This window comes from Panulirus ornatus, chromosome 58 (genome assembly GCF_036320965.1).
Source record: "Panulirus ornatus isolate Po-2019 chromosome 58, ASM3632096v1, whole genome shotgun sequence".
Classification (NCBI taxonomy): Eukaryota; Metazoa; Arthropoda; class Malacostraca; order Decapoda; family Palinuridae; genus Panulirus; species Panulirus ornatus.
Window position 1 is genome coordinate 39193644 of NC_092281.1, and position 25956 is coordinate 39219599.

General features: G+C 56.8%; 1 protein-coding gene across 1 annotated transcript in view; it reads left to right on the forward strand.

The window, feature by feature from the left end:
* LOC139766740 (uncharacterized) overlaps positions 1-25516 on the forward strand; it is a 116737-nt gene extending 91221 nt beyond the window's left edge. The window contains exons 8-9 of the mRNA XM_071695661.1: positions 24297-24414; positions 25313-25516. Coding sequence (XP_071551762.1) covers positions 24297-24414; positions 25313-25516 — 322 coding nt within the window. The remainder of the gene's footprint in view (positions 1-24296; positions 24415-25312) is intronic.
* The last annotated feature ends 440 nt before the right edge of the window (positions 25517-25956 follow it).

The window sequence follows — 25956 nt, forward strand, 5'->3', positions numbered from 1 at the left end:
CTGCTGTGACCACAGTGATGCCCCACCCTACTGCCCTGATCACAGTGCTGCCCAACTCTACTACCCTGACCACAGTGCTAACCCAGCCGACTACCATGAACACAGGACTGCCCCATCCCACTACCCTGACCACAGTCCTGCCCCACTACACTACCCTTACCACAGTGCTGCCCAACCCCATTACCCTAAACACAGTACTGCTCCCACTCTACTCCCCTAACCACAGTGCTGCCCCCACCACACTACCCTGACCATAGTGCTGCCCCACCCTACTGCCCTGACCAGTGTTGCCGACCTCACTAACCTTACCACAGTGCTGCCCAACCTTACTACATTGACCACAGTGCTAACCCAGCCGACTACCATGAACACAGGACTGCCCCATCCCACTACACTACCCTTCCCACAGTGCTGCCTCAACGTGCTACCCTGACCACAGTGCTGTCCCACCCTACTACCCTGATCATAATGCTGCCCACCCCGCTACAGTGGCCACAGTATTCCTATATCCCACTACTCTGACGAAACTTCTGCCCCACCATACTACCATGACCTGATTGCTGCCCTTAGCCACTACTCCGACCACAGTGCTGCCCCCACCCCACTACCCAGACCACAGTGCTACTCCACCCTACTGCTATGCCTACAGTGCTACACCACCCAACTACCCTACCACAGTGCTGCCTCACCCTACTACCGTGACATCAGTGCTGCACCACTCTGACCAAAGTGCTACCTCGCCCCATGACCCAAAACCACAGTGCTACTCCAATCTATTACCCTGACTACAGTGCTGCCCCTATCCCGCTATCCAGACCATAGTGCTGCCTCTACCCCACTACCCTGACCACAGTGCTGCCTCACCCTACTACCCTGACCAGAGTGGTGCCCTACCCCACTACTCCGACCACAGTGCTGCCCCTCCTACTTCCCTGAACACAATGCTCCTCCCTCCACTACACTTACCACAGTGCTACCCCACACCTTTAACCCGACCACAGTGCTGCCTCACTACAATATCCCGACCACATTCCTGCCCCAACACACTTCCCTGACACAGTGCTGCCCCAACCCACTACCCTAACCTCAATGCTGCCCCACACCTTTACCCCGACCACATTGCTGCCCCACTCAAATACCCCGACCTCAGTGCTTGCCCCATCCCACTACCCTGACCACAGTGCTGCCCTGCCCCACGAGGCTGACAACAATGCTGATCCAACCCTTTAACCCGATCACAGTGCTGCCCTGCCCCACTGCACTGACCACTGTGCTGTTCCAACCACTAGCCTAATTACTGTGCTGCCCTTACCCTACTATCCCTGACCCCAATCCTGCCCCACCCCACTGCCCTAGCCACAGTGCTACCCCACCCTACTACCCTGACCACAGCGCTGCCTCACCCTACTACCCTGCCCACAGTGAGGCCCCACTCTAACACAGTGCTGACCCACTCTACTACCCTTACCACAGTGCTGCACGCACCCAACTACCCTGACCACATTGTTGCCCCATCCTACTATCCTGACCAGAGTGCTGCAATACCTCACTACCTTCACCACAGTGCTGCCCCCATCACACTACCCTGACCAGAGTGCTGCCCTACTCTACTGCCCTGACTACAGTGGTGCCCCACCTCACTACCCTTACCACAGTGCTGCCACACCCTACTACCATGAACAACGTACTGCCCCATCCCACTACCCTGACCACAGTCCTGCCCCACCCCACTACGCTAGCCACAGTGCTGCCGTACCCCACTACTCCGACCACAGTGCCGCCCATCCCACTACCCTGAACACAGTGCTGCCCACTCCACTACCCTTACCACAGTGCTGCCCCACACCTCTACCCCGACCACATTTATGCTCCACCACACTACCCCAACCAGACAGCTGCCTCAACCTACTACCATGACCTCAATGCTGTCCCACACCTTTACCCCGACCACAGTGTTTCCCCACCACAATACCCTGACCACAGCACTACCCCCATCCCACTACGCTGACCACAGATGCTGCCCCGCCCCACTACGCTAGCCACAGTGCTGCCGTACCCCACTACTCCGACCACAGTGTTGCCCATCCCACTACCCTGAACACAGTGCTGCCCACTACACTACCCTTACCACAGTGCTGCCCCACACCTCTACCCCGACCACATTTATGCACCACCCCACTACCCCAACCAGACAGCTGCCTCAACCTACTACCATGACCTCAACGCTGTCCCACACCTTTACCCCGACCACAGTGCTTCCCCACCACAATACCCTGACCACAGCACTACCCCCATCCCCCTACGCTGACCACAGATGCTGCCCCGCCCTACTACGCTGACCTCAATGCTGTTCCAACCCTCTAACCCGATCACAGTGTGTCCCTGCCCCACTGCACTGACCACTGTGCTGTTCCAACTACTAACCTAATCACAGTGCTGCCCTTACCCTACTATCCCTGACCACAATCCTGCCCCACCCGACTGCCCTAGCCACAGTGCTACCCCACCCTACTACCCTGACCACAGTGCTGCCTCACCCTACTGCCGGGCCCACAGAGATACCCCACTCTAACCACAGTGCTGACCCACTCTACTACCCTTACCACAGTGCTGCACGCACCCAACTATACTGACTATATTGTTGCCCCATCCTACTATTCTGACCAGAGTGCTGCAGTACCTCACTACCTTGACCACAGTGCTGCCCCCATTACGCTACCCTGACCACAGTGCTGCCCTACTCTACTGCCCTGACCACAGTGGTGCCCCACCTCACTACCCTTACCACAGTGTTGCCACACCCTATTACCATGAACAACGTACTGCCCCATCCCACTAACCTGACCACAGTCCTGCCCCACCCCACTACCCTAGCTACAGCGCTGCCCCACCCCACTACCCTGACCACAGTGCTGCCTTACCCTACCACCCTGCCCACAGTGCTGCCTCACCCTACTGCCCTGACCAAAGTGCTGCCCTACCTCACTACCTTGACCACAGTGCTGCCCGCACCACACTACCCTGACCACAGTGTTGCCCCACTCTACTGCCCTGACCACAGTGCTGCCCCACTCCACTACTCTTATCACAGTCCTGCCCCACCTTACTACCATGAACACCGTACTGCCCCATACCACTACCCTGACCACAGTGCTGCCCCGTTACACTACCCTTACCACACTGCTGCCCCACCTCATTACCCTAACCACAGTGCTGACCCAGTATACTATCCTGACCACAGTGCTGCCCCACCCCATTACCCTGACCACAGTGTTGCCCCACCCTACAACCATGCCCACAGTGCCGTACCACCCCACTACCCTGACCACAGTGCTGCCTCACCCTACTACCTTGACCACAGTGCTGCTTCACCCTACTACCCTGACCACAGTGCTGCCCCACCCTGACCACAGTGCTGCTCCACCCCATTACCCTTACCAAAGTGCTACCCCATTTTACAACCTCACCAAAGTGCTGCCTCCATCCCACTACTCTGACCATAGTGCTACCTCCACCCCTCTACCATGACCACAGTGTTGCCCCACCCTACTACCAAGACCACAGTGCTGCCATACCCTACTACTCCGACCACATTGCTGTCCCTCCCACTACCCTGAACACTGTGCTTCTCCCTCCACTGCCCTTATCACAGTGCTGCCCTACACCTCTACCCTGACCAAAGTGCTGCCCCAACATAATACCCCGACGACATTCCTGCCCCATCACACTACCCCGACCACAGTGATGCCCCAACCCACTACCCTAACCACATTGCTACCCCACACCTCTAACCCGACCACAGTGCTGCCCCACCACACTGCCCCGACCATATTGCTATCCCATTCCACTACCCCGACCACAGCGATACCCCACCACAATACCCCGACCACAATGCTACCCCATCCCACTACCCTGACCACAGTGCTGTCCCGCCCCACTACTCTCACCACAATGCTGCTCCAAGCCACTAACCCGATCACAGTGCTGCCCTGCCCCACTGTGCTGACCACTGTGCTCCTCCAACGACTAACCTGATTACAGTCCTGCCCTTACCTCAATACTCTTGACCACACTGCTGCCCCATCCTACTACCATAGCCCCATTGCTGCCCCACCCTATTACCTTGACAACAGTGCTGCCTCACCCAAGCTCCACCCTGACTAAAGTGTTGCCCCACCCTATTACCATAACGAGAGTGCTGCCCCACTCTACCACCCTTACCAGAGTGCTGCCTCCACCCCACTACCCTGACCACAGTACTGCCCCACCATACAGCCCTGACCACAGTGCTGCTCCAACCCACTAACCTTACCAGAGTTCTGCCCAACCCTACTACCTTGACCATAGTGCTGCCCCAGCCCACTACCATGAACACAATACTGCCCCATCCCACTACCCTGACCACAGTGCTGCCCCGCTACTCTAACCTTACCACAGTGATGCCCCACCGTACTACCCTGACCACAGTACTGCCCCACCCTATTACTCTGACCATTGTAATGCCCCACCCCGCTACCGTGGCCACAGTAGTCCTCCATCCCACTACTCTGACCACAGTTTTGCCCGACCATACTACCATGGCCTGAGTGCTGCTCTGCGCCACTACTCCGACCACAATGCTGACCCCACCCCACTACCCAGACCACACTGCTGTCCCACCCTACTACCATGCCCATACTGCTACATGACCCCACTACCCTGACCACACTGCTGCTCCAACCACTAACTGGATCACAGTGCTACCCTATTCTACTATCCTGACCATAGTGCTGCCCCCATCCCACTACCCTGAACATCGTGCTGCCTACACCCCAATACACTGACCACAATGTTGCCCCAGCCTACTACCCTTACCAAAGTGCTGCCCTACCACACTACCCCGACCACAATGATGCCCCTCCCACTTCCCTGAACCACAGTGCTGCCCCACACCTCTAACCTGACCACAGTGCTGCCTCACCATAATACCCCATCCACATTCCTGCCCCAATACACTTCCCTGACACATTGCTGCCCCAACCCACTACTCTAACCTCATTGTTTCCCTACACCTTTACCCCGACCACAGTGCTGCCCCACCCTGATACCCCGACCTCAGTGCTACTCCCATCCCACTGCCCTGACCACAGTGCTGCCCCACCCTGATACCATGACCTCAGTGCTACTCCCATCCCACTACCCTGACCACAGTGCTGTCCCGCCCCACGACGCTGACCACAATGCTGCTCCAACCACAGACCTGATCGCAGTGCTGCCTTTGCCCCACTACCCCTGCACAGAGTCCTACCCCACCGCACTACCCTAGCCAGAGTGCTGCCCCACCCCGCTACCCTGACCACAGCGCTGCCTTTCCCTACTACCCTAATCACAGTGCTGCCCCTACCCCACTACCCTGACCACAGTGCTCCCCACCCTACTGCCTTGACCACAGTGCTGCCCCACCTCACTTCGCCGCCACAGTGCTACCTCAACCCCGCTAATCCGACCAATGTACTGCCCCACCCTACCACCCCGACCACAGTGCCGCCCCACCATGAAAACAGTACTGCCTCATCCCACTACCCTGACCACAGTGCTGCCCCGCTACACTATCCTGGCCACAGTTCTGCTCCACTCTACTGCCCTGACCACAGTGCTGCCGCACCTCACCATCCTTACCACAGTGCTGCCCAACCCTACTACATTGACCACAGTGCTGTCCCATCCACTTCCATGAACACAGTACTGCACCATTCCAATACCCTGACCACAGTGCTGCCTCGCTACATTACCCGTACCACAGCGCTGCCCAACCCCATTACCCTAACCACAGCACTGCCCCACTCGACTACCCTGACCATAGTGCTGCCCCACCCTACTGCCCTGACCACAGTGCTGCCGACCTCACTACCCTTACCACAGTGCTTCCAAAATCTACTAGCTTGACCACAGTGCTGTCCCAGCCGATTAACATGAACAGAGTACTGCCCCATCCCACTACCATGACCACAATGCTACCCCGTTACACTACCCTTACCACAGTGCTGCCCCATCGTACTACCCTGACTACAGAGCTGTCCCACCCTACTACCCTGACCATATTACTGCCCCACCCACTACCGTGGCAACAGTACTCCTGCATCCCACTTCTCTGACCACACTTCTGCCCCACCATACTACCATGACCTGAGTGCTGCCCTAAGCCACTACTACGACCACAGTGCTGCCCCCACCCCTCTACCCAGACCACAGAGCTACCCCACCCTACTGCGATGCCCACAGTGCTACACCAATCCTCTACCCTGACCACAGTGCTGCCTCACCCCACTACCCTGACAACAGTGCTGTCCCAACCTACTACCGTGACGACAGTGCCGCGCCACCCTGACCACATTGCTGCCTCACCCCATTACCCTAACCAAAGTGCTACCGAATTCTACTACCCTGACCACAGTGCTGCCCCGCCCCACTACGCTGACTACAATACTGCTCCAACCCTCCAACCCGATCACAGTGCTGCCCTGCCCCAATGCGCTGACCGCTGTGCTGTTCCAACCACTAATCTGATCACAGTGCTGCCCTTACTCTACTACCCCTGACCACAGTCATGCCCCACTCCACTACCCTAGCCACAGTCCTGCCTTACCCCGCTACCCTGACCACAGTGCTGCCTCACCCTAATACCCTCCCGACAGTACCGCCCATCATGACCGCATTAACGCCCCACTCTACTACCCTGACCACAGTGGTGCCCCTACCCCACTACCTTGACCAGAGTGCTGCTCTACTCTACTGCCTTGACCACAGTGCTGCCCCACCTCACTTTGCTGACCATTATGCTGCCCCACCCTATTACTCTGCTCATAGTATTGCCCCACCCTACTGCCCTGACCAGAGTGCTACCCCATCTCACAACCCTTACCACAATGCTGCCCAAACCTAATACCTTGACCAGAGTGCTGCCCCACCCCACTACCATGAACACAGTGTTACCCTATCCCAGTACCCTGACCACAGTGCTGCCTCGCTAAACTACCTTGACCACAGTTCTGCCCCAGCCTACTGCCCTGACCACAGTGCTGCTCCACCTCACTACCATTACCACAGTGCTGCCCAACCACACTGCATTGACCACAGTGTTGCCCCACCCCACTACCATGAACACAGTACTGCCCCATCCCAATACCCTGACCACAGTGCTGCTCCGCTACACTTCCCTTGCCACAGTGCTGCCCAAACCCATTACCCTAACCAGTGTACTGCCCCACTCTACTACCCTGACCACAGTGCTGCGCCCACCCCACTACCCTGACCATAGTATTGCCCCACCCTGCTGCCCGACCACAGTGCTGCCGACCTTACTACCCTTACCACAGTGCTGCCCAACCCTACTACCTTGACCACAGTGATGCCCCAGACGAATACCATGAACTCAGTAGTGCCCCATCTCACTACCCTGAATACAGTGCTGCCCCGCTACACAACCCTTGCTACAGTGCTACCCCACCGTACTACCCTGACCAAAGTGCTGTGCCACCATACTACCCTAACCGTAGTACAGCCCCACCCCGCTACCGAGGCCACAGTACTCCTCCATTCCACTAATCTGACCACACTTCTGCCCCACCACACTACCCCGACCATACTGCTGCCCCAACCCACTACCCTAACCTCATTTTTGCCCCGCACCTTTACCCCGACCACAGAGCTTCCCCACCACAATACCCTGACAACAGTACTACCCCCATCCCACTATCCTGACCATAGTGCTGCCCCACCCCACTACGCTGACCACAATGCTGTTCTAACCCTCTAACCCAAACACAGTGCTGCCCTGCCCCACTGCGCTGACCACTGTGCTGTTCCAACCACTAACCTCATCACCGTGCTGCCCATACCCTACTACCCCTGACCACAGTCATACCCCACCCCACTACCCTAGCCACAGTGCTGCCCCACCCCACTACCCTGACCATAGTGCTGCCTCACCTTACAACCCTTCCCAGAGTGATGCCCCACGCTAACCACAGTGCTGCCCCACATCACTACCCTGACCACAAGTGCTACCCCCACCACACTACTCTGACCACAGTGCTGCCCCACTCTACAGCCCCGACCACAGTGGTGCCTCACCTCACTACCCTGACCACAGTGTTGCCAAACCCTACTACCTTGACCACAGTGTTGCCGAACCCTACTACCATGAACAGATTACTGCCCATCCCGCTACCTTGACCAAAGTGCTGCCTCGCTAAACTACCTTGACCACAGTTCTGCCCCACCCTACTACCATGACCATAGTACTGCCCCACCCCGTACCTTAGCCACATTCCTCCATCCTACTACTCTGGCCACAGTTCTGCCCCACCATACTACCATGACTTGAGTGCTGCCCTACGCAACTAATCCGACCACAGGGCTGCCCCCTCCCCACTACCCTCACCACACTGCTTCCCCACCCTACTACCATGCCCACAGTGATGTCTCACCCTACTACCCTGACCACAGTGCTGCCCCACCCCATTACCCTAACCACAGTGCTACCCCATTCTACTACCCTGACCACAATACTGCCCCCGTCCCGCTACCCTATCCATAGTGCTGCCTCCACCCCACTACCCTGACCACAGTGCTGCCCCACCCAACTACCCTGACCACGGTGCTGCCATACCCCACTACTCCGACCACAGTGCTGCCCCTCCCAACACCCTGAACAGAGTGCTGCTCCATCCACTACCTTTACCACAGTGCTGCCCCACCATAATACCCCGACGACATTCCTGCCCGACAACACTACCCCGACCACAGTGCTGCCTCAACCCACTACCATAACCACATTGCTGACCCACATTTTTACCCAGACCGCAGTGCTATCCCGCCACAACACCCCGACTACTGTGCTACCCCCATCCCAGTACCCCGACCACATTGCTGCCCCAACCTACTACCCTGACCATAGTACTGCCCCATCCCGCTACCGTGACCACAGTACTCCTCCATCCCACCACTCTGACCAGAGTTCTGCCCTACCATAGAACCATGACCTGAGTGCTGCCCTACTACACTACTCCGACCACAGTGCTGTCACCACTCCACCACCCAGACCACAGTGCTGCCCCATCTTACTGTCACTCCCACAGTGCTACAGCATCGCACTATCCTGACCACAGTGCTGCCCCATTCCACTACCCTGACCAGAGTGTTGCCCCATTCCACTACCCTGACCATAGTGCTGCCTCCATCCAACTACCCTGGCCAGTGTTGCCCCACTCCACTACCCTGACCACAGTGCTACTCCACTACTCCGACCACAATGCTGCCCCTCCCACAACCCTGAACGTAGTGCTGCTCCCTCCACAACCCTTAACACAGTTCTGCCCCACACCTCTACCCCGACCACAGTGCTGCCCCACAACATTACCCCGACCACATTCCTGCCCCACCACACTTCCCCGACACAGTGCTGCCCCAACTCACTACCCTAAACTCATTGCTGCCCCACACCTTTACCCCGACCTCATTGCTGCCCCACCACAATACCCCGACCACATTCCTACTCCCATCCCACCACTCTGACCACAGTGCTGCCCCGCCCCACAACGCTAACTACAATGCTGCTCCAACCCTCTAACCCGATCACAGTGCTTCCCTGCCCCACTGCGCTGACTACTGTGTTGCTCCAACCACTAACCTGACCACATTTCTGCCCTTACCCCACTACTCCTGCCAACAGTCCTGCCCCACCCCACTACCCTAGCCACAGCGCTGCCCCACTTCACTACCCTGACCACAGTGCTGCTTTTCCCTACTAACCTGCCCACAGTGATGCCACACCCTGATCACAGTGCTGACCCACTCTACTACCCTGACCACAGTGCTACCCGCACTTAACTACCCTGACCACAGTGCTGCCCCACCCTACTGCCCTGACCAAAGTGCTGCCCCACCTCTCTACCCTGACCACAGTGCTGCCTCACCTCACTACCCTTACCATAGTGCTGCCAAACCCTGCTACCTTAACCACCGTGCTGCCCCACCCCACTACCATGAACATAGTACAGTCCCATCCCACTATCCTGACTAAAGTGCTGCCCCGCTATACTACCCTTACCACAGTGCTGCCTCACCTCATTACCCTAATCACAGTCCTGCCCTACTCTACTACCCTGACCACAATGCTGCCCCCACCCCATTACACAGACCACAGTACTGCCCCACCCTACTGTTCTGACCACAGTGCTGCCCTAACTCACTAACCTTATCACAGTACTGCCCAACCCTGCTGCTTTGACCACAGTACTGCCCCACTCCACTACCATGAACACAGTACTGCCCCTTCCCACTACCCTGATCATAGTGCTGCGTCGCTACACCGCTCTTACCACAGTGCTGCCCCGCTACACTACCCTGACCAGGACTGCCGCACCTTACTACCCTGATCATAGTACTGCCCCACCCCGCTACCGTGGCCACAGTACTCCTCCATCCCACTACTCTGACTGAGCAGTTTTGCCCCACCATCCTACCATGACCTTTGTGCTGCCCTACGCCGCTATTCCGACCAAACTGCTGCTCCCTCCACTAACCTTACCACAGTGCTGCCCCACACCTTTACCCCTACCACAGTGCTACCCCATCCCACTTCCCCGACCACATTGCTGCCCCACCAAAATACCCCGACCACAGTGCTACCCCATCCTACTACCCTGACCACAGTGTTGCCCCGACCCACTACGCTGACCACAATGCTGCTCCAACACACTAACCCGATCACAGTGCTGCCCAGCCCACTGCGCTGACCGCAGTCCTGCCCGACCCAACTACCTTGAACACAGTGCTGCCCCATCCCACTACCCTGACCACAGTCATGCCCCGCAACACTACCCTGACTACAGTGCTGCCGCACGTTACTACCCTGATCATAGTACTGCCCCACCCCGCTACCATGGCCACAGTACTCCTCCATCCCACTACTCTGAGAGCAGTTCTGCCCAACCATCTTACTATGACCTTTATACTGCCCTGCGCTACTATTCCGACCACACTGCTGCTCCCTCCGCGAACCTTACCACAGTGCTGCCCCACACCTCTACCCCGACCACAGTGCTACCCCATCCCACTTCCCCAACCACATTGCTGCCCTACCAAAATACCCCGACAACAGCGCTACCCTATCCTACTATCCTGACCACAGTGCTGCCCCGCCCCACTACGCTGACCACAATGCTGCTCCAACCCACTAACCCGATCACAGTGCTGCCCAGCCCCACTGCACTGACCACTGCTCCTCCAACCACTAACCTGATCACAGTGCTGCCCTTACCCCACTACCCCTAACCACAGTGCTGCCCCACCCCATTACCCTAACCACAGTGCTGCCCCACCACACTACCCTGACAACAGTGCTACCTCACCCAACTATCCTGACCACAGTCCTGCCCGACCCAACTACCATGAACACAGCACTGCCCCATCCCACTACCCTGACCACAGTGCTGCCCCGCTACACTACCCTGACCACAGTGCTGCCCCACCCCACTACCCTGACAACTGTGCTGCCTCACCCAACTATCCTGACCACAGTCCTGCCCGACCCAACTACCATGAACACAGCACTGCCCCATCCCACTACCCTAACCACAGTGCTGCCCCGCTTCACTACCCTGACCGCAGTGCTGCTCGAACCTACTACCCTGACCATAGTACTGTCCCACCCCGCTACCGTAGCCACAGTACTCCTCCATCCCACCACTTTGACCAGAGTTTTGCCCTACTATACTGCCATGACCTGAGTGCTGCCCTCCTACACTACTCCAACCACAGTGCTGTCACAACTCCACTACCCAGACCACCGTGCTGCCACATCCTACTGCCATGCTCACAGTGCTACAGCACCGCACTACCCTGAACACAGTGCTGCCTCACCCAACTACCCCGACAACAGCGCTGCCCCACCGTGACCACAGTGCTTCCCCACCCCATTGCCCTAAACACAGTGCTGTCCCATTCTACTACCCTGACCACAGTGCTGCCCCCATCCCACTACCCTGACCATAGTGCTGCCTCCACCCATCTACCCTGACCACAGTGTTGCCCCACCCTACCACTCTGATTACAGTGCTGTCCTACCCCACCACTCCGACCACAGTGCCGCCCTTCCCATTACCCTGAACAAAGTGCAGCTCCCTCCACTACCCTTACCACAGTGCTGCCCCACACCTCTACCCCGACCACATTCCTGCCTCACCACACTTCTCCGACACAGTGGTGCCCCGACCCACTACCCTGACCTTATTGCTGCCCCACATCTTTATCCCGACCACAGTGCTGCCCTACCAATATACCCCGACCACAGTGCTACCCCCATCCCACTACCCTGACCACAGCGCTGCCCCGCCCCACTACGCTGATCACAATGCTGCTCCGACCCTCTAACCCGATCACAGTGCTGTCCTCCTCCACTGCGCCTACAACTGTGCTGCTCCAACCACAAACCTGATCAGAGTGCTGCCCTTACCCTACTACCTCTGCCCAAAGTCCTGCCCCACCCCATTATCCTAGCCACAGTGTTGCCCCACTTCACTCCCCTGACAACAGTGCTGCCTTTCCCTATACCCTCCCCACAGTGATGCCACACGCACTTAACGACCCTGACCACAGTGCTGCCCCACCCTACTGCCCTGACCACAGTGCTGCTCCATCTTACTACCCTGACCATAGTGCTGCCCCCACCCCATCACCCTGACCACAGTGCTGCCCCACTCTACTGCCCTGACCACAGTGCCACCCCATCTCAATACCCCTACCACAGTGCTGTCCAACCCTACTACCTTGACCACAGTGCTTCCCCATCCTACTACCATGAACACAGTACTGCCCCATCCCACTACCCTTATCACAGTGCTGCCCCACACTACTGCCCTAATCACAGTGATGACCCACCTCACTACCCTTACCACAGTGCTGCCCAACCGTACTCCCTTAACCACCATGCTGCCCCACCCCACTACCATGAACACAATACTGCCCCATCCCACTACCCTGACCAAAGTGCTTCCCCGCTACATTACCCTTACCACAGTGCTGCCCCACCTCATTACCCTAACGACAGTGCTGAACCACTCTACCCTAACCACAGTGCTACCCCCACCTCACTACACTGACCACAGTACTGCCCCACCTTACTGCCTTGACCACATTGCTACCCCAGCTCTATCCTTACCACAGTACTGCCCAACCCTTCTACTTTGACCACAGTACTGCCCTACCCCACTACGATGAACACAGTACTGCTCCATCCCACTACCCTGACCACAGCGCTGCCTCGCTAAACCACCCTCACCACAGTGCTGCCCTAACGTATTACCCTGATCATTGTACCGCCCCACCCACTACCGTGACCACAGTACTCCTCCATCCCACTACTCGGACTAAAGTTCTTCCCCACCATACTACCATGGCCTGAGTGCTGCCTTACGCCGCTACTCCTACCACAGTGCTGCCGCTCCCATTACTCTGAACACAATGCCGCTCCCTCCACAAACCTTAACACAGTGCTGCCCCACACCTCTAACCCGACCTCAGTACTGCCCCACCATAATACCCCGACCACATTCCTGCCCCACCACACTACACTAACCAAATTGCTGCCCCACACCTCTACCTTGACCAGAGTGCTGCCCCACCACAATAAGCCGACCACAGTGCTATCCCGTCCCACTATCCCGACCACATGGCTGCCCACTAGAATACCCCGACCACAGTGTTATCCCATCCTACTACCCTGACCACAGTCCTGACCCGCTCCACTACGCTGACCACGATGCTGCTCCAACCCACTAACCCGATCACAGTGCTGCCCTGCCCCACTGCGCTGACCACTGTGCTGCTCAAACCACTAACCTGATAACAGCGTTGCCCTTACCCCACTACCCCTGACAACAGTGCTGCCCCACCCCACTACCCTAGCCAAAATGCTGCCCCACCCCACTATCCTGACAACAGTGCTGCCTCACCCAACTTCCCTGACCACAGTTCTGTCCCACCCTGACTAAAGTGCTTCCCCAACCCATTACCCTAACCACAGTGCTGCCCAACTCTACTACCCTGACGACATTGCTACCCCCACCCCACTACCCTGACCACAGTGCTGCCCCACCTCAGTACCCTTACCAAAGTGTTGCCCAACCCTACTACCTTGACCATAGTGCTGCCCCACCCCACTACCATGCACACAGTTCTGCCCCATTCCACTTCCCTGACCAATGTCCCCTCCCGCTACACTACCCTTATCACAGCACTGCCCCACAGTACTACCCTAACCACAGTGCTGCCCCACCCTACTACCCTGACCACAGTGCTGCCCCACCCTACTACCATGCCCACATTGCTACACCATCCCACCATACTACCATGACCTGGTGCTACCTTAAGCTGCTACTCTGACCACAGTGCTCCCCCCCCCCCTACTACCCAGACCACATTACTGCCCCACACTAATGCCATGCCCACACTACTACACCACCCCACTACCCTGAAGACAGTGCTGCCCCACCCTACCACCCTGACCACAGTGCTGCCTAACCCTGACCACAGTGCTGCCCCGCCCCAGTACCCTAACCACAGTGCTACCCCATTCTTATACCCTGACCAAGGTGCTGCCCCCATCCCACTACCCTGACAATAGTGCTACCTCCACCCCACTACTCAGACCACAGTGCTACACCTCTCTACTACCCTGACGACAGTGCTGCCCTACCCCACTACTCTGACCAAAGTGCTGCCACTCTCACTGCCCTGAACACAGTGCTGCCCCCTCCACTACCCTTACACACAGTGCTGCCCCACACCTCTACCCATACAACAGTGCTGCCCCACCACAATACCCCAACAACATTCCTGCCCCACCACACTAGCTCGACCACAGTGCTGCCCCAGCACACTACCCTGACCACAGTGCTGCCCTTCACCTCTAACCCCCATCACAGTGCTACCCCACCACAGTACGCCGACCAGAGTGCTACCCCATCTAACTACCCTGATCACAGTGCTTCCCCGCCCCACTGCGCTGACCACAATGCTGCTCCAGCCCACTAAACCGACCACAACGCTGCCATGCCCCACTGCGCTGACCACTCTGCTGCTCCAACCAATAACCTGATCACAGTACTGCCTTAACCCCACTACCCCTGACCACAGTGCTGCCCCATCTCACTGACCTAGTCAGTGCTGCCCCACTCCACTACTCTGACCACAGTGCTGTACCACCTTGCTACCCTACTTACAGTGCTGCAACAGCCTGACCACAGTGCTGCTCCACTCTACTACCCTGACCACAATGCTGTCTGCACCCCATTACCCTGACCAACAGTCCTGCCCTACCCTACTACCCTACCCACAGTGCTGTCCCACCTCACTACGCTGACCACAGTGCTGCCCCAACCCACTACCATGAACGCAGTACTGCCCCATCCCACTACCCTGAACACCGTGCTCACCCCCTACACTACCCTGAGCACAGTTCTGCCCCACTACATTACCCTTACCACAGTGCTGCCCCACCCCATTACCCTACTAACCTCAGTGCTGCCCCACTTCACTACCGTGACCACAGTGCTGCCCCATCCCACTACCGTGACCACAGTACTGCCCCACCCTACTGCCCTGACTACAGTGCTTCCCCACATAACTATCCTTACCACAGTGCTGCACAACCCTACTACCATGACCACAGTCCTGCCCCACCCCACTTCCATAAACACAGTACTGCCCATCCCACTGCCCCTGACCACAATGCTGCCCCGCTACACAACCCTTACCATAGTGCTGCCCTCCGTACCACCCTGACCACAGTGCTGCCCCACCTTACTACCCTGCCCCACCTTACTACCCTGCCCCACCCCGCTACCATGGCCACAGCACTCCTCCATCCCATTACTCTCACCACAGTTCTGCCCCACCATACTGCCATGACCTGAGTGCTACCCTAAGCTACAACTCTGACCACAGTACTGCCCCCACCCCACTGCCCAGACCACATTAGTGCCCCACGCTACTGCCATGCCACAGTGCTACCCTGACCACAGTGCTGCCCCTTCCTGACCACAGTGCTACCCCACCCCATTACTCTAACTTTAGTGCCACCCCATTCTACTACCATGACCACAGTGCTGCCCCCATCCCGCTACCCTGACCATAGTGCTGCTTCCACCCCACTACCCTGACCACAGTGCTGCCCCCTCCACTACCCTTACCAAAATGCTGCCCTACACCTCTACCCCGACCACAGTGCTGCCCCACCACAATACCCCGACCATAGTGCTACCCCATCCCACTACCCCGACCACAGTGTTGCCCCACCACAATACCCGACAACAGTGCTACCCCATCCCACTACTCTGACCACAGTGCTGCTCCGCCCCACTGCGCTGACCGAAATGCTGTTCCAACCCACTAACCCTATTACAGTGCTGCCCTACCCTACTGCGATAACCACTGTGCTGCTCCAACCACTAACCTGATCACAGTACTGCCCTTACCCCTCTACCCCTGACCACAGTGCTTACCCACCCTACTACCATAGCCACCGTGCTGCCCATCCCACTACCCTGAATACAGAGCTGCCTCACCCTATTACCCTGACCACAGTACTGCCCCACCCAATCATTCTAACCACAGTGCTGCCCCGCTCTACTACCCTGACCACAGTGCTGCCCTCACTCCACTACCCTGACCACAGTGCTGCCCCTTCCCCACTACCCAGACCACAGTGCTGCCCCACTCTACTATCATGCCCACAGTGCTGCATCACTCCACTTTCCTGACCACAGGGCTGCCTTACCCTACTACCCTGACTACAGTGCTGCCCGACCCCATTACCCTAACCAGAGTGCTACCCTACTCTACTACCCTAACCACAGTGCTGCCCCATCCCATTACCCTTACCATAGTGCTACCTCCACCCCATTACCCTGACCATAGTACTGCCCCACCCTACTACCCTGAGCACACAACTGCCCCTCCCACCACCCTGAACGCAGTGCTGCTCCCTCCATTACTCTCACCATAGTGCTACCCCACACCACTACCCCGACCACAATGCTACCCCACCATAATAACCCGACCACATTCCTGCCCCACCACACTACCCCGACCACAGTGCCGCCCCAACCCACTACCCTAACCACATTGCTGTCCCACACCTCTACCTCGACCACAGTGCAGCCCCATTACAATAACCCAACCACAGTGGTACCCCGTCCTACTATCCCGACCACAGTGCTGCCCCACCACAATATCCCGACCATAGTGCTACTCCATCCCACTACCCTGACCACAGTGCTGCCCCATCTACGCTGACTACAGTGCTCTTCCAACCCTCTAACCCGATCAGTGTGCTGCTCTGCCCCACTGCGCTGACCACTGTGCTGCTCCAATCACTAACAGTACTGCCCTTACCACACTAACCCTGACCATAGTGCCGCTCCACCCCACTACCCTATCCATAATGCTTCCCCAGCCAACTACCCTGACAACAGTGCTGCCTCACCCTAATAACCTGACCACAGTGCTGCCCCAAGCCATTACTCTAACCACAGTGCTGCCCCCACCCCACTGCCCAGACCACATTAGTGCCCCACGCTACTGCCATGCCACAGTGCTGCCCTGCCCCACTGCACTATCATCTGCGCTGCTCCAACCACTAACCTGATCACAGTACTGCCCGTACCCCACTACCCCTGACCACAGGGCTGCCCCACAAACTACCCTAGCCACAATACTACCGCACCCCACTACCCTGACAACAATGCTGCATCACCCTACTACCCTGACCACAATGTTGCCCCACCCCATTACCCTAACCACACTGCTGCCCTTCTAATACCCTCACTACAATGCTGCCCACACCCCCCTACCCTGACCACAGTGCTGCTCACCCTACTGCCATGACCCCAATGCTGCCCCACCCCACTACCCTGGCTACAGTGATGCCCCACTCTCCTGCCCTGACCACAGTGGTGCCCTACTTCATTACCCTTACCAGAGTGCTGCCCAACCCTACTACCTTGACCACAGTGCTGCCCCACCCTACTATCATGAACACAGTACTGCCCCATCCCACTACCCTGACCACAGTGCTGCCCCGCTAAACTACCCTGACCACGTTTCTCTCCCACCCTACTGCCCTAACCACAGTGGTGCCCCACCTCACTACCCTTACCACAGTGCTGCCCAACCCTAATACCTTGACCACAGTGCTACTCCACCCCACTACCATGAACACAGTCCTGCCTCATCCCACTACCCTGACCACAGTGCTGCTCCGCTACACTACCCTTACCATAGTGCTGCCCCACCTCATTACCCTAACCACAGTGCTGCCCCACTCTAGCAACCTGACCACAGTGCTGCCCCACTCTAGTAACCTGACTACAGTGCTGCCCCGCTACACTACCCTTACCACAGTGCTGCCCCACCGTACTACCCTGACCACAGTGCTCCCCCCCACTACACTGACCATGGTATTACCCCACCCCACTACCGTGGCCACAGTACTCCTCCATCCCACTATTCTGACCATAGTGCTGCCCCACCATGACCTACGCAACTACTCCGACCATAGGGCTGCCCCCTCCCCACTACCCAGACCAAAGCGCTGCCCCACCGTACTACCTTGCCCATAGTGCTGCACCACCCCACTACCATTAACCACAGTGCTGCCTCACCCTACTACCCTGACCATAGTGCGGCCCTACCCTTACCACAGTGCTGCCTCCTACCCACTACCCTGACCACAATACTGCCCTACCCTACTGCCCTGACCAGAGTGCTGCCCCAACTCTCTATCCTGACCAGAATGCTCCCCAACCCTACTACCGTGACCATAGTGCTCCCCCATCCCACTACCATGAACACAATACTTCTCCATCCCACTACCCTGACCACAGTGCTATCCCACTACACTACCCTTACCTTAGTGCTGCCCCACCGTATTACCCTGTCCACAGTGCTGAACCATCCCATTACCCTAACCACAGTACTGCCCCACTCTGCTACCCTGACCACAGAGCTGCCTCCACCCCAGTACCCTGAACACAGTGCTGCCCCACCCTACTGCCATGCCAACAGTGCTGCACCACCCCACTAACCTGACCACAGTGCGGCCTTACCCTACTACCCTGACCACAGCACTGCCCCACCCTGACAACAGTGCTGCCCGACCCCAATACCTTAAATACAGTGCTACCCCATTCTATTACCTTGACCACAGTGCTGCCCCAACGCCACTACCCTGAACACAGTGCTGCCCCACCCTACTGCCTTGACCACAGTCCTGCCCACCCCACTACCCTAGCCACTGTGCTGCCCCACCCCACTACCCTGACCACATTGCTGCCTCACCCTACTACCCTGCCCACAGTGATGCCCCACCCTAACCACAGTGCTGACCCATTCTACTACCCTGGCCATAGCGCTACCCGCACCCAACTACCCTGGCCACAGTGCTGCTCACCCTACTGCCCTGACCACAGTGCTGCTCCACCTCACTACCTTAACCACAGTGCTACCTCCACCACACTACCGTGACCAAAGTGGTGCAATAATCTACTGCCTTGACCACGAGGGTGCCCCACCTCATTACCCTTACCACAGTGCTGCCCAACCCTACTACCTTGACCACATTGCTGCCCCACTTCACCACCATGAACACAGTACTGCCCCATCCCATTACCCTGACCACAGTGCTGCCCCTCTACACTACCCTTACCACAGTGCTACCCCACCTCTTTACCTTAACCACAGTGCTGCTCCACTACTAATCTGACCACAATGCTGCCCCACTACTAATCTGATGACAGTGCTGTCCCAACCCCACTACCCTTAACACAGTACTGCCCCACTCTGCTGCCCTCACCACAGTGCTGCCCCAACTCAATACCCTTACCACAGTGCTACCCAACCCTCCTTCCTTGACCATAGTGCTCCCCCACCCCACTACCATGAACACAGTACTTCCCCATCCCACTACCCTGACCGCAGTGCTGCCCCGCTACACTACCCTTACCACAGTCCTGTCCCACCGTACTACCCTGACCACAGTGTTGCCCCACCCTACTACCCTGTCTATAGTAATGCCCCACCCCGCTCCCGTGGCCACAGTACTTCTCCATCCTACTACTCAGACCACAGTTCCGCCCCACCATATGACCATGACCTGAGCGCTGCCCTACGCCACTACTCCGACCACAGTGCTGCTCCCTCCCCACTACCCAGACCACAGTGCTGCCCCACCCTACCACCATGACCACAGTGCTGCACCACCCCACTGCCCTAACCACAGTGCTGCCTCACCCTACTACCCTGGCCATAGTGTTGCCCCACCCTGACCACAGTGCTGCCCCCCACCCCACTACCCTGGCCACAATACTGCCCCACCCCACTGCCCTGACCAGAGTGCTATCCCAACTCACTACCCTTACCAGAGTGCTGCCTCACCCAACTACCTTGATCACAATGCTGCCCCGCCCTAACTACAGTGCTATCCCATTATACTACCCTGACCACAATACTGCCCTGCCCTAACCACAGTGCTACCCTATTATACTACCCTGACCACAGTGCTACCCCATCTTACTACCCTGACCACAGTGCTGTCCCCATCCCACTACTCTGACCTTAGTGCTACCTCCACCTCTCTACCCTGACCACATTGCTGCCCCACCCTACTACCCTGACCAATGTGCTACCATACCCCACTACTCCAACCACAGTGCTGACCCTCTCACTACCCTGAACACAGTGCTGCTCCCTCCACTACCCTTTCCACAGTGCTGCCCCACACCTCTACCCCGACCAAAGTGCTGCCCCACCACAATATCCCGACCACACACTATGGTTGGGGTGGTGCGATGGGGCAGCAATGTGGTTGGGTTATGTCGGGGTATTGTGGTGGGGCAGTATTGTGGTCGGGGTATTGTGGGAGGGCAGCACTGTGGTCAGAGTAGTGTGGTGGGGCAGCAATGTGGCCAGATTAGTGGGGTGGGACAGCACGCTGGTTACGTTAGTGGGGTGGGGAATCACTGTATTGAGGGAAGTGGGGTGGTCAACACTCAGGTCAGCGTAGTAGGGTGGGGCAGCATAGTAGTAAGGGTACTGGAGAGGGGCAGCATTGTGGTCAAGGTTGTGGGATGTGGTAGCATTGATGTCGATGTACTGTGGTGCGGCAGCAATGTAGTCGGAGTAGATGTAAGGAACAGCACTATGGTCAGTGTAGTGAGGTGGGGCAGCACTATTATCGGGTTAGTGGGTTGGAGCAGCACTGTGGTCGGAATAGTGTGGTGGGGCAACAATGTGGTCGGGGTAATGTGGTGGGACAGCACTGTGGTCGGGGTAGAGGTGAAGGGCAGCACTGTGGTGATAGTAGTGGAGGGGGCAGTACTGTGTTCAGGGTAGTGGGAGGGACAGCACTATGGTCGGTGTAGTGGGGTAAGTCAGCAATGTGGTCAAGGTAGTAGGATTGGGCAGCACTGTGGTATGGGTAGTGAGGTGGGGCAGCACTGTGGTCAGGGCAGTAGGGTAGGGCAGCAATGTGGTCAGGGTAGTGGGGTGGGGGCAGCACTGTGGTCACGGTAGTGATAAGGGGCAGCACTGCGGTCAGGGCAGTAGGGTGGGGTAGCACTGTGGTCAGGGTAGTGGAGTGTGGGCAGCACTGTGATCAGGGTAGTAGGGTAGGGCAGCACTGTGGTCAGGGTAGTGGGATGGGGCCGCTGCGTGGCTATGGTAGTAGAGTGGGGCGGCACTGTTGTCAGGGTCAGGCAGCACTGTGGGCAGGGTAGTAGGGTGGGGCAGCACTGTAGCTAGGGTAGTGAGGTGGGGCAGCACTGTGGTCAAGGGTTGTGTGGTAAGGGCAGCAATGTGATCAGGTTAGTGGTTGGAGCAGCACAGTGGTCAGCGCAATGGGGCAGGGCAGTACTGTGATCGGGTTAGTGGGCTGGAGTAGCATTGTGGTCAGCGTAGTGGGTCGGGGCAGCACTATGATCAGGATAATGCGATGGGGTAGCACTGTGGTGGGGGGCATTGTGGTGGGGCAGCACTGTGGTCATGGTAGAGGTGTGGGGCAGCAATGTGGTTGGGGTAGTGTGGTGGGGGAGGAAGCCCCACTTCAGTACATCAGTGCTACCCCACTCCACAACCCTGTCCACAATGCTGCCCCCTCCCCTACCCTTACTACTATGATGCCCCACCCCACTACGCTGACCTAAGTGTTGCCCACCCCACTACCCTCAATACATTGGTTCCCCACCCCACCAACATGACCAGCGTGCTGTTCCACCCCACTAATCCGGCCACATTGCTGCCCTACCATACTTCCCTGACCACATTGCTGCCCCACACCTCTAACCCGACCACAGTGCTATCCTACCCCACTACCTAATCACAATGCTGCCCCCTCCACTACCCTTATCACAGTGCTACCTAACCCCACTACAATAACCACAGTGCTGCCACAACACACTACCCTCAACACAGCGCTGCCCCATCCCACTGCCCTGACCACGGTACTGCCCCACACCTCTACCCTCTAGAGGTGTGGGGCTTCGCTAACTACAGTGTTACCTCACCCCACTATCCTGACCACAGCGTTGCCCCACCCTCCTACGCTAACTACAGTGCTGCCCCACCCCACTAGCCTGTCCACAGTGCTGCCCCACCCCACGACGCTAACTACAATACTGTCCCACCCCACTAACCTGACCACAGTGCTACCCCACCATACTACCCTGACTAGTGTTGTCCCAACCCACTATTCCAACCACACTGCTGCCCCGCCTCACTACCCTGACCACAGAGCTGCCCCACCCCACTACCCTTAACACAGTACATCTCAACACCATTACACTCACCAGAGTGCTGCTTCACCCCACTACACTGACCACACGTCTACCCCGACCACAGTGCTGCCCAATACCACTGCCCTTACTAGAGTGCTGACCACAGTGCTACCTCCTCTACACCAACCTGAAAACAGTACTGCCTCCTACACATTGACTTGACCAAGGTGCCGCCTCCTCTACACTAACCTGACCACAGTGCTGCCCCCTCTACACCAGCCTGACCACAGTGCTGCCTCCTCTACACCAACTTGACCGCAGTGCTGCCCCTCTAAACCAACCTGACCACAGTGCCTCCTCCTCTACACCAACCTGACCACAGTGATTCCCTTCTACACCAACCTGACCACAGTTCTGCCCCTCTACACCAACCTGACCACAGTGTTGCCCACTCTACACCAACCTGACCACAGTGTTGCCCACTCTACACCAACCTGACCACAGTTCTGCCCCCCTACGTCAACCTGATCCAGTGCTGCCCCTCTATGATACCCTGACAACAGTGATGCCTCCTCCACACCAGCCTGACCACACTGCCGCCTCCTCTACACTAACCTGACCACAGTGCTGTCCTCTCTACACCAACCTGACCACAGTGCTGTCCCCTCTACACCAACCTGACCACAGTGCTGACCCCTCTACACCAACCTGACCACAGTGCTGTTCCCTCTACACCAACCTGACCACAGTGCTGCTCCCTCTACACCAACCTGACCACAGTGCTGCCCCTCTACACCAACCTGACCATAGTGCTGTCCCCCTTACACCAACCTGACCACAGTGCCGCCTCCTCTACACTAACCTGACCACAGTGCTGCCCCCTCTGCACTAACCTGACCACAGTGCTGTCCCCTCTACACCAACCTGACCATAGTGCTGTCCCCCTAACACCAACCTGACCATAGTGCTACCCCTCTACAATTACTTGACTACAGTGATGACCCCTCTACACCAACCTGACCACAGTGCTGCCCCTTCTTCAATTACCTGACTACAGTTCTGCCCCCTCTACACCAGGCTGACCATAGTGCTGCCTCCTCTACACCAACCTGACCACAGTGCTCCCACCTCTACACCAACCTGACCACAATGCTGCCCTTTCTTCAATTACCTGACTACAGTTCTGCCCCCTCTACACCAGCCTGACCATAGTGCTGCCTCCTCTACACCAACCTGACCACAGTGCTCCCACCTCTACACCAACCTGACCACAGTGCTGCCTCCTCTACACCAACCTGACCACAGTGCTCCCCCCCTCTACACCAACCTGACCACAGTGCTGTCCCCTCTACACCAACCTGACCACAGTGCTGTCCCCTCTACACCAACCTGACCACAGTGCTGCCTCCTCTACAGTAACCTGACCACAGTATTGCCCCCACACCCCATACATCCACATAACCTCTATCATAATGTGGTCGGCAGATTTGGGTCAGGAAGTGGGCAATACATCATGGACGACCTGAACTGTGACGGCAACGAGGCATCACTGGCTGACTGTGACTTCGCTGGCTGGGGCGAGCACGACTGCCAGCCCTCCGAGGTAAGTGCCGAGTTGGTTTCCTGGTCTGAGGCATAGTCTGGGCACTGACCTAGGTTCTGGTTTGGATCCTGGCTTTGACTTAAGTTTGGCTCTGGTTTGAGTTCAGATTTTCCTGAAGCAGATTGTCTTATTGGCTTCTTGTCTGGTTCTTGATATGGGTCCTGATGATGATATTGATATAGGTCTTAGTGTGTTGTGGTCAAGAATCCGTCTCGGGCCTTGGCCTTGGTCCTTCTCTCCATCCTGATCTGTTTCCATCCCTGAGTCCTTATATAAGACTTATCCTCGTGATAGTCTTGGTTGTGCCTTGCCTGGGGTTCTGGTCTGGGAGCTGACTGGATTATAGTCGTTATTCTGGGTCTTATCAGTGTACAAGTCTACTACAGTGAGTCCAGCTTTACGTCATCCAGGTCGTGTTCTTGGTCCTCGTCGTTACATCTGAAAGGTCTTGAATCCTGGCGTCCAGTTTCTCTCTCTCTCTCTCTCTCTCTCTCTCTCTCTCTCTCTCTCTCTCTCTCTCTCTCTCTCTCTCTCTCTCTCTCTCTCTCTCTCTCTCTCTCTCTCTCTCTCTCTCTCTCTCTCTCTCTCTCTCTCTCTCTTTTCGTCATCTTCTTGTTGTGAGCATTTCAAGAGCCAGTATCTTCCCATGTGCGTTATCAGACGTGTAGTCTCTCATTTGTTCTTCCGTTATCAACAGATTGTCAAGGATTTTGTTCCTTTACGTTCAAAAGTCACTTTACTTTTAGTATCTAGTCACACGAGTTACCATGGATATGTGCTCAATATTTCCTGTCTTATAATGTGAGACATGAGTAGTAGAACTTGTCTTTTAAGTTTTGGTAGGTTAGATACGTAGCAAAATGATTACTTGGCTAACTAACCGACTTGTGTGGTTGAGGCGGCGGGCGTGAGATGCTTCAGGGATGGAGAGGAGTGTGAGCGTGACCAGTGGCGATGCAGCAACGGCCGATGTGTGGGGTTCGGCTACCTCTGCGACACCGTCGACGACTGCCACGACGGGTCTGATGAGGAGCGGGATATGTGCCAGGTGGGTCCCTCCAGCACTTGTCAACCTTCATACGTGTGCTGTGGGTCAGGCTGATTCATTCCTCATAAAGCACCGTTCAGAACATCTTTGGTCTTTTCATGAAATTGATTTAGTATTGCTCGTTGTACGTGGCATGGCTTGACCCCCACCAACACTGCCAGAATTATATAACAATGAGTCCTCTTCCAAAACAGCTGGGTCTAACTCTCCTCAAGTCACTCCTCAAAGCGCCATTTGTCAAACCGTCATACAAATGATGTGGAGTTTTCGTATTTATAGAAAAACAAATCTCTAAAACTCCTCACTCATATCTCTATCTCCAAATGCCTCTCTCTTCTCTTTCACTAATATTCTTACTCCTTCATCCCACCACTCACTACCCTTTCTAATCAACCCACCTACCACGTTTCTCATATAGACAAGCATCTTTTGCGCAAGCCATCACTCCTTCCCTAAATACATCCCATTCCTCCCATACTCTCCTTACCTCCTTT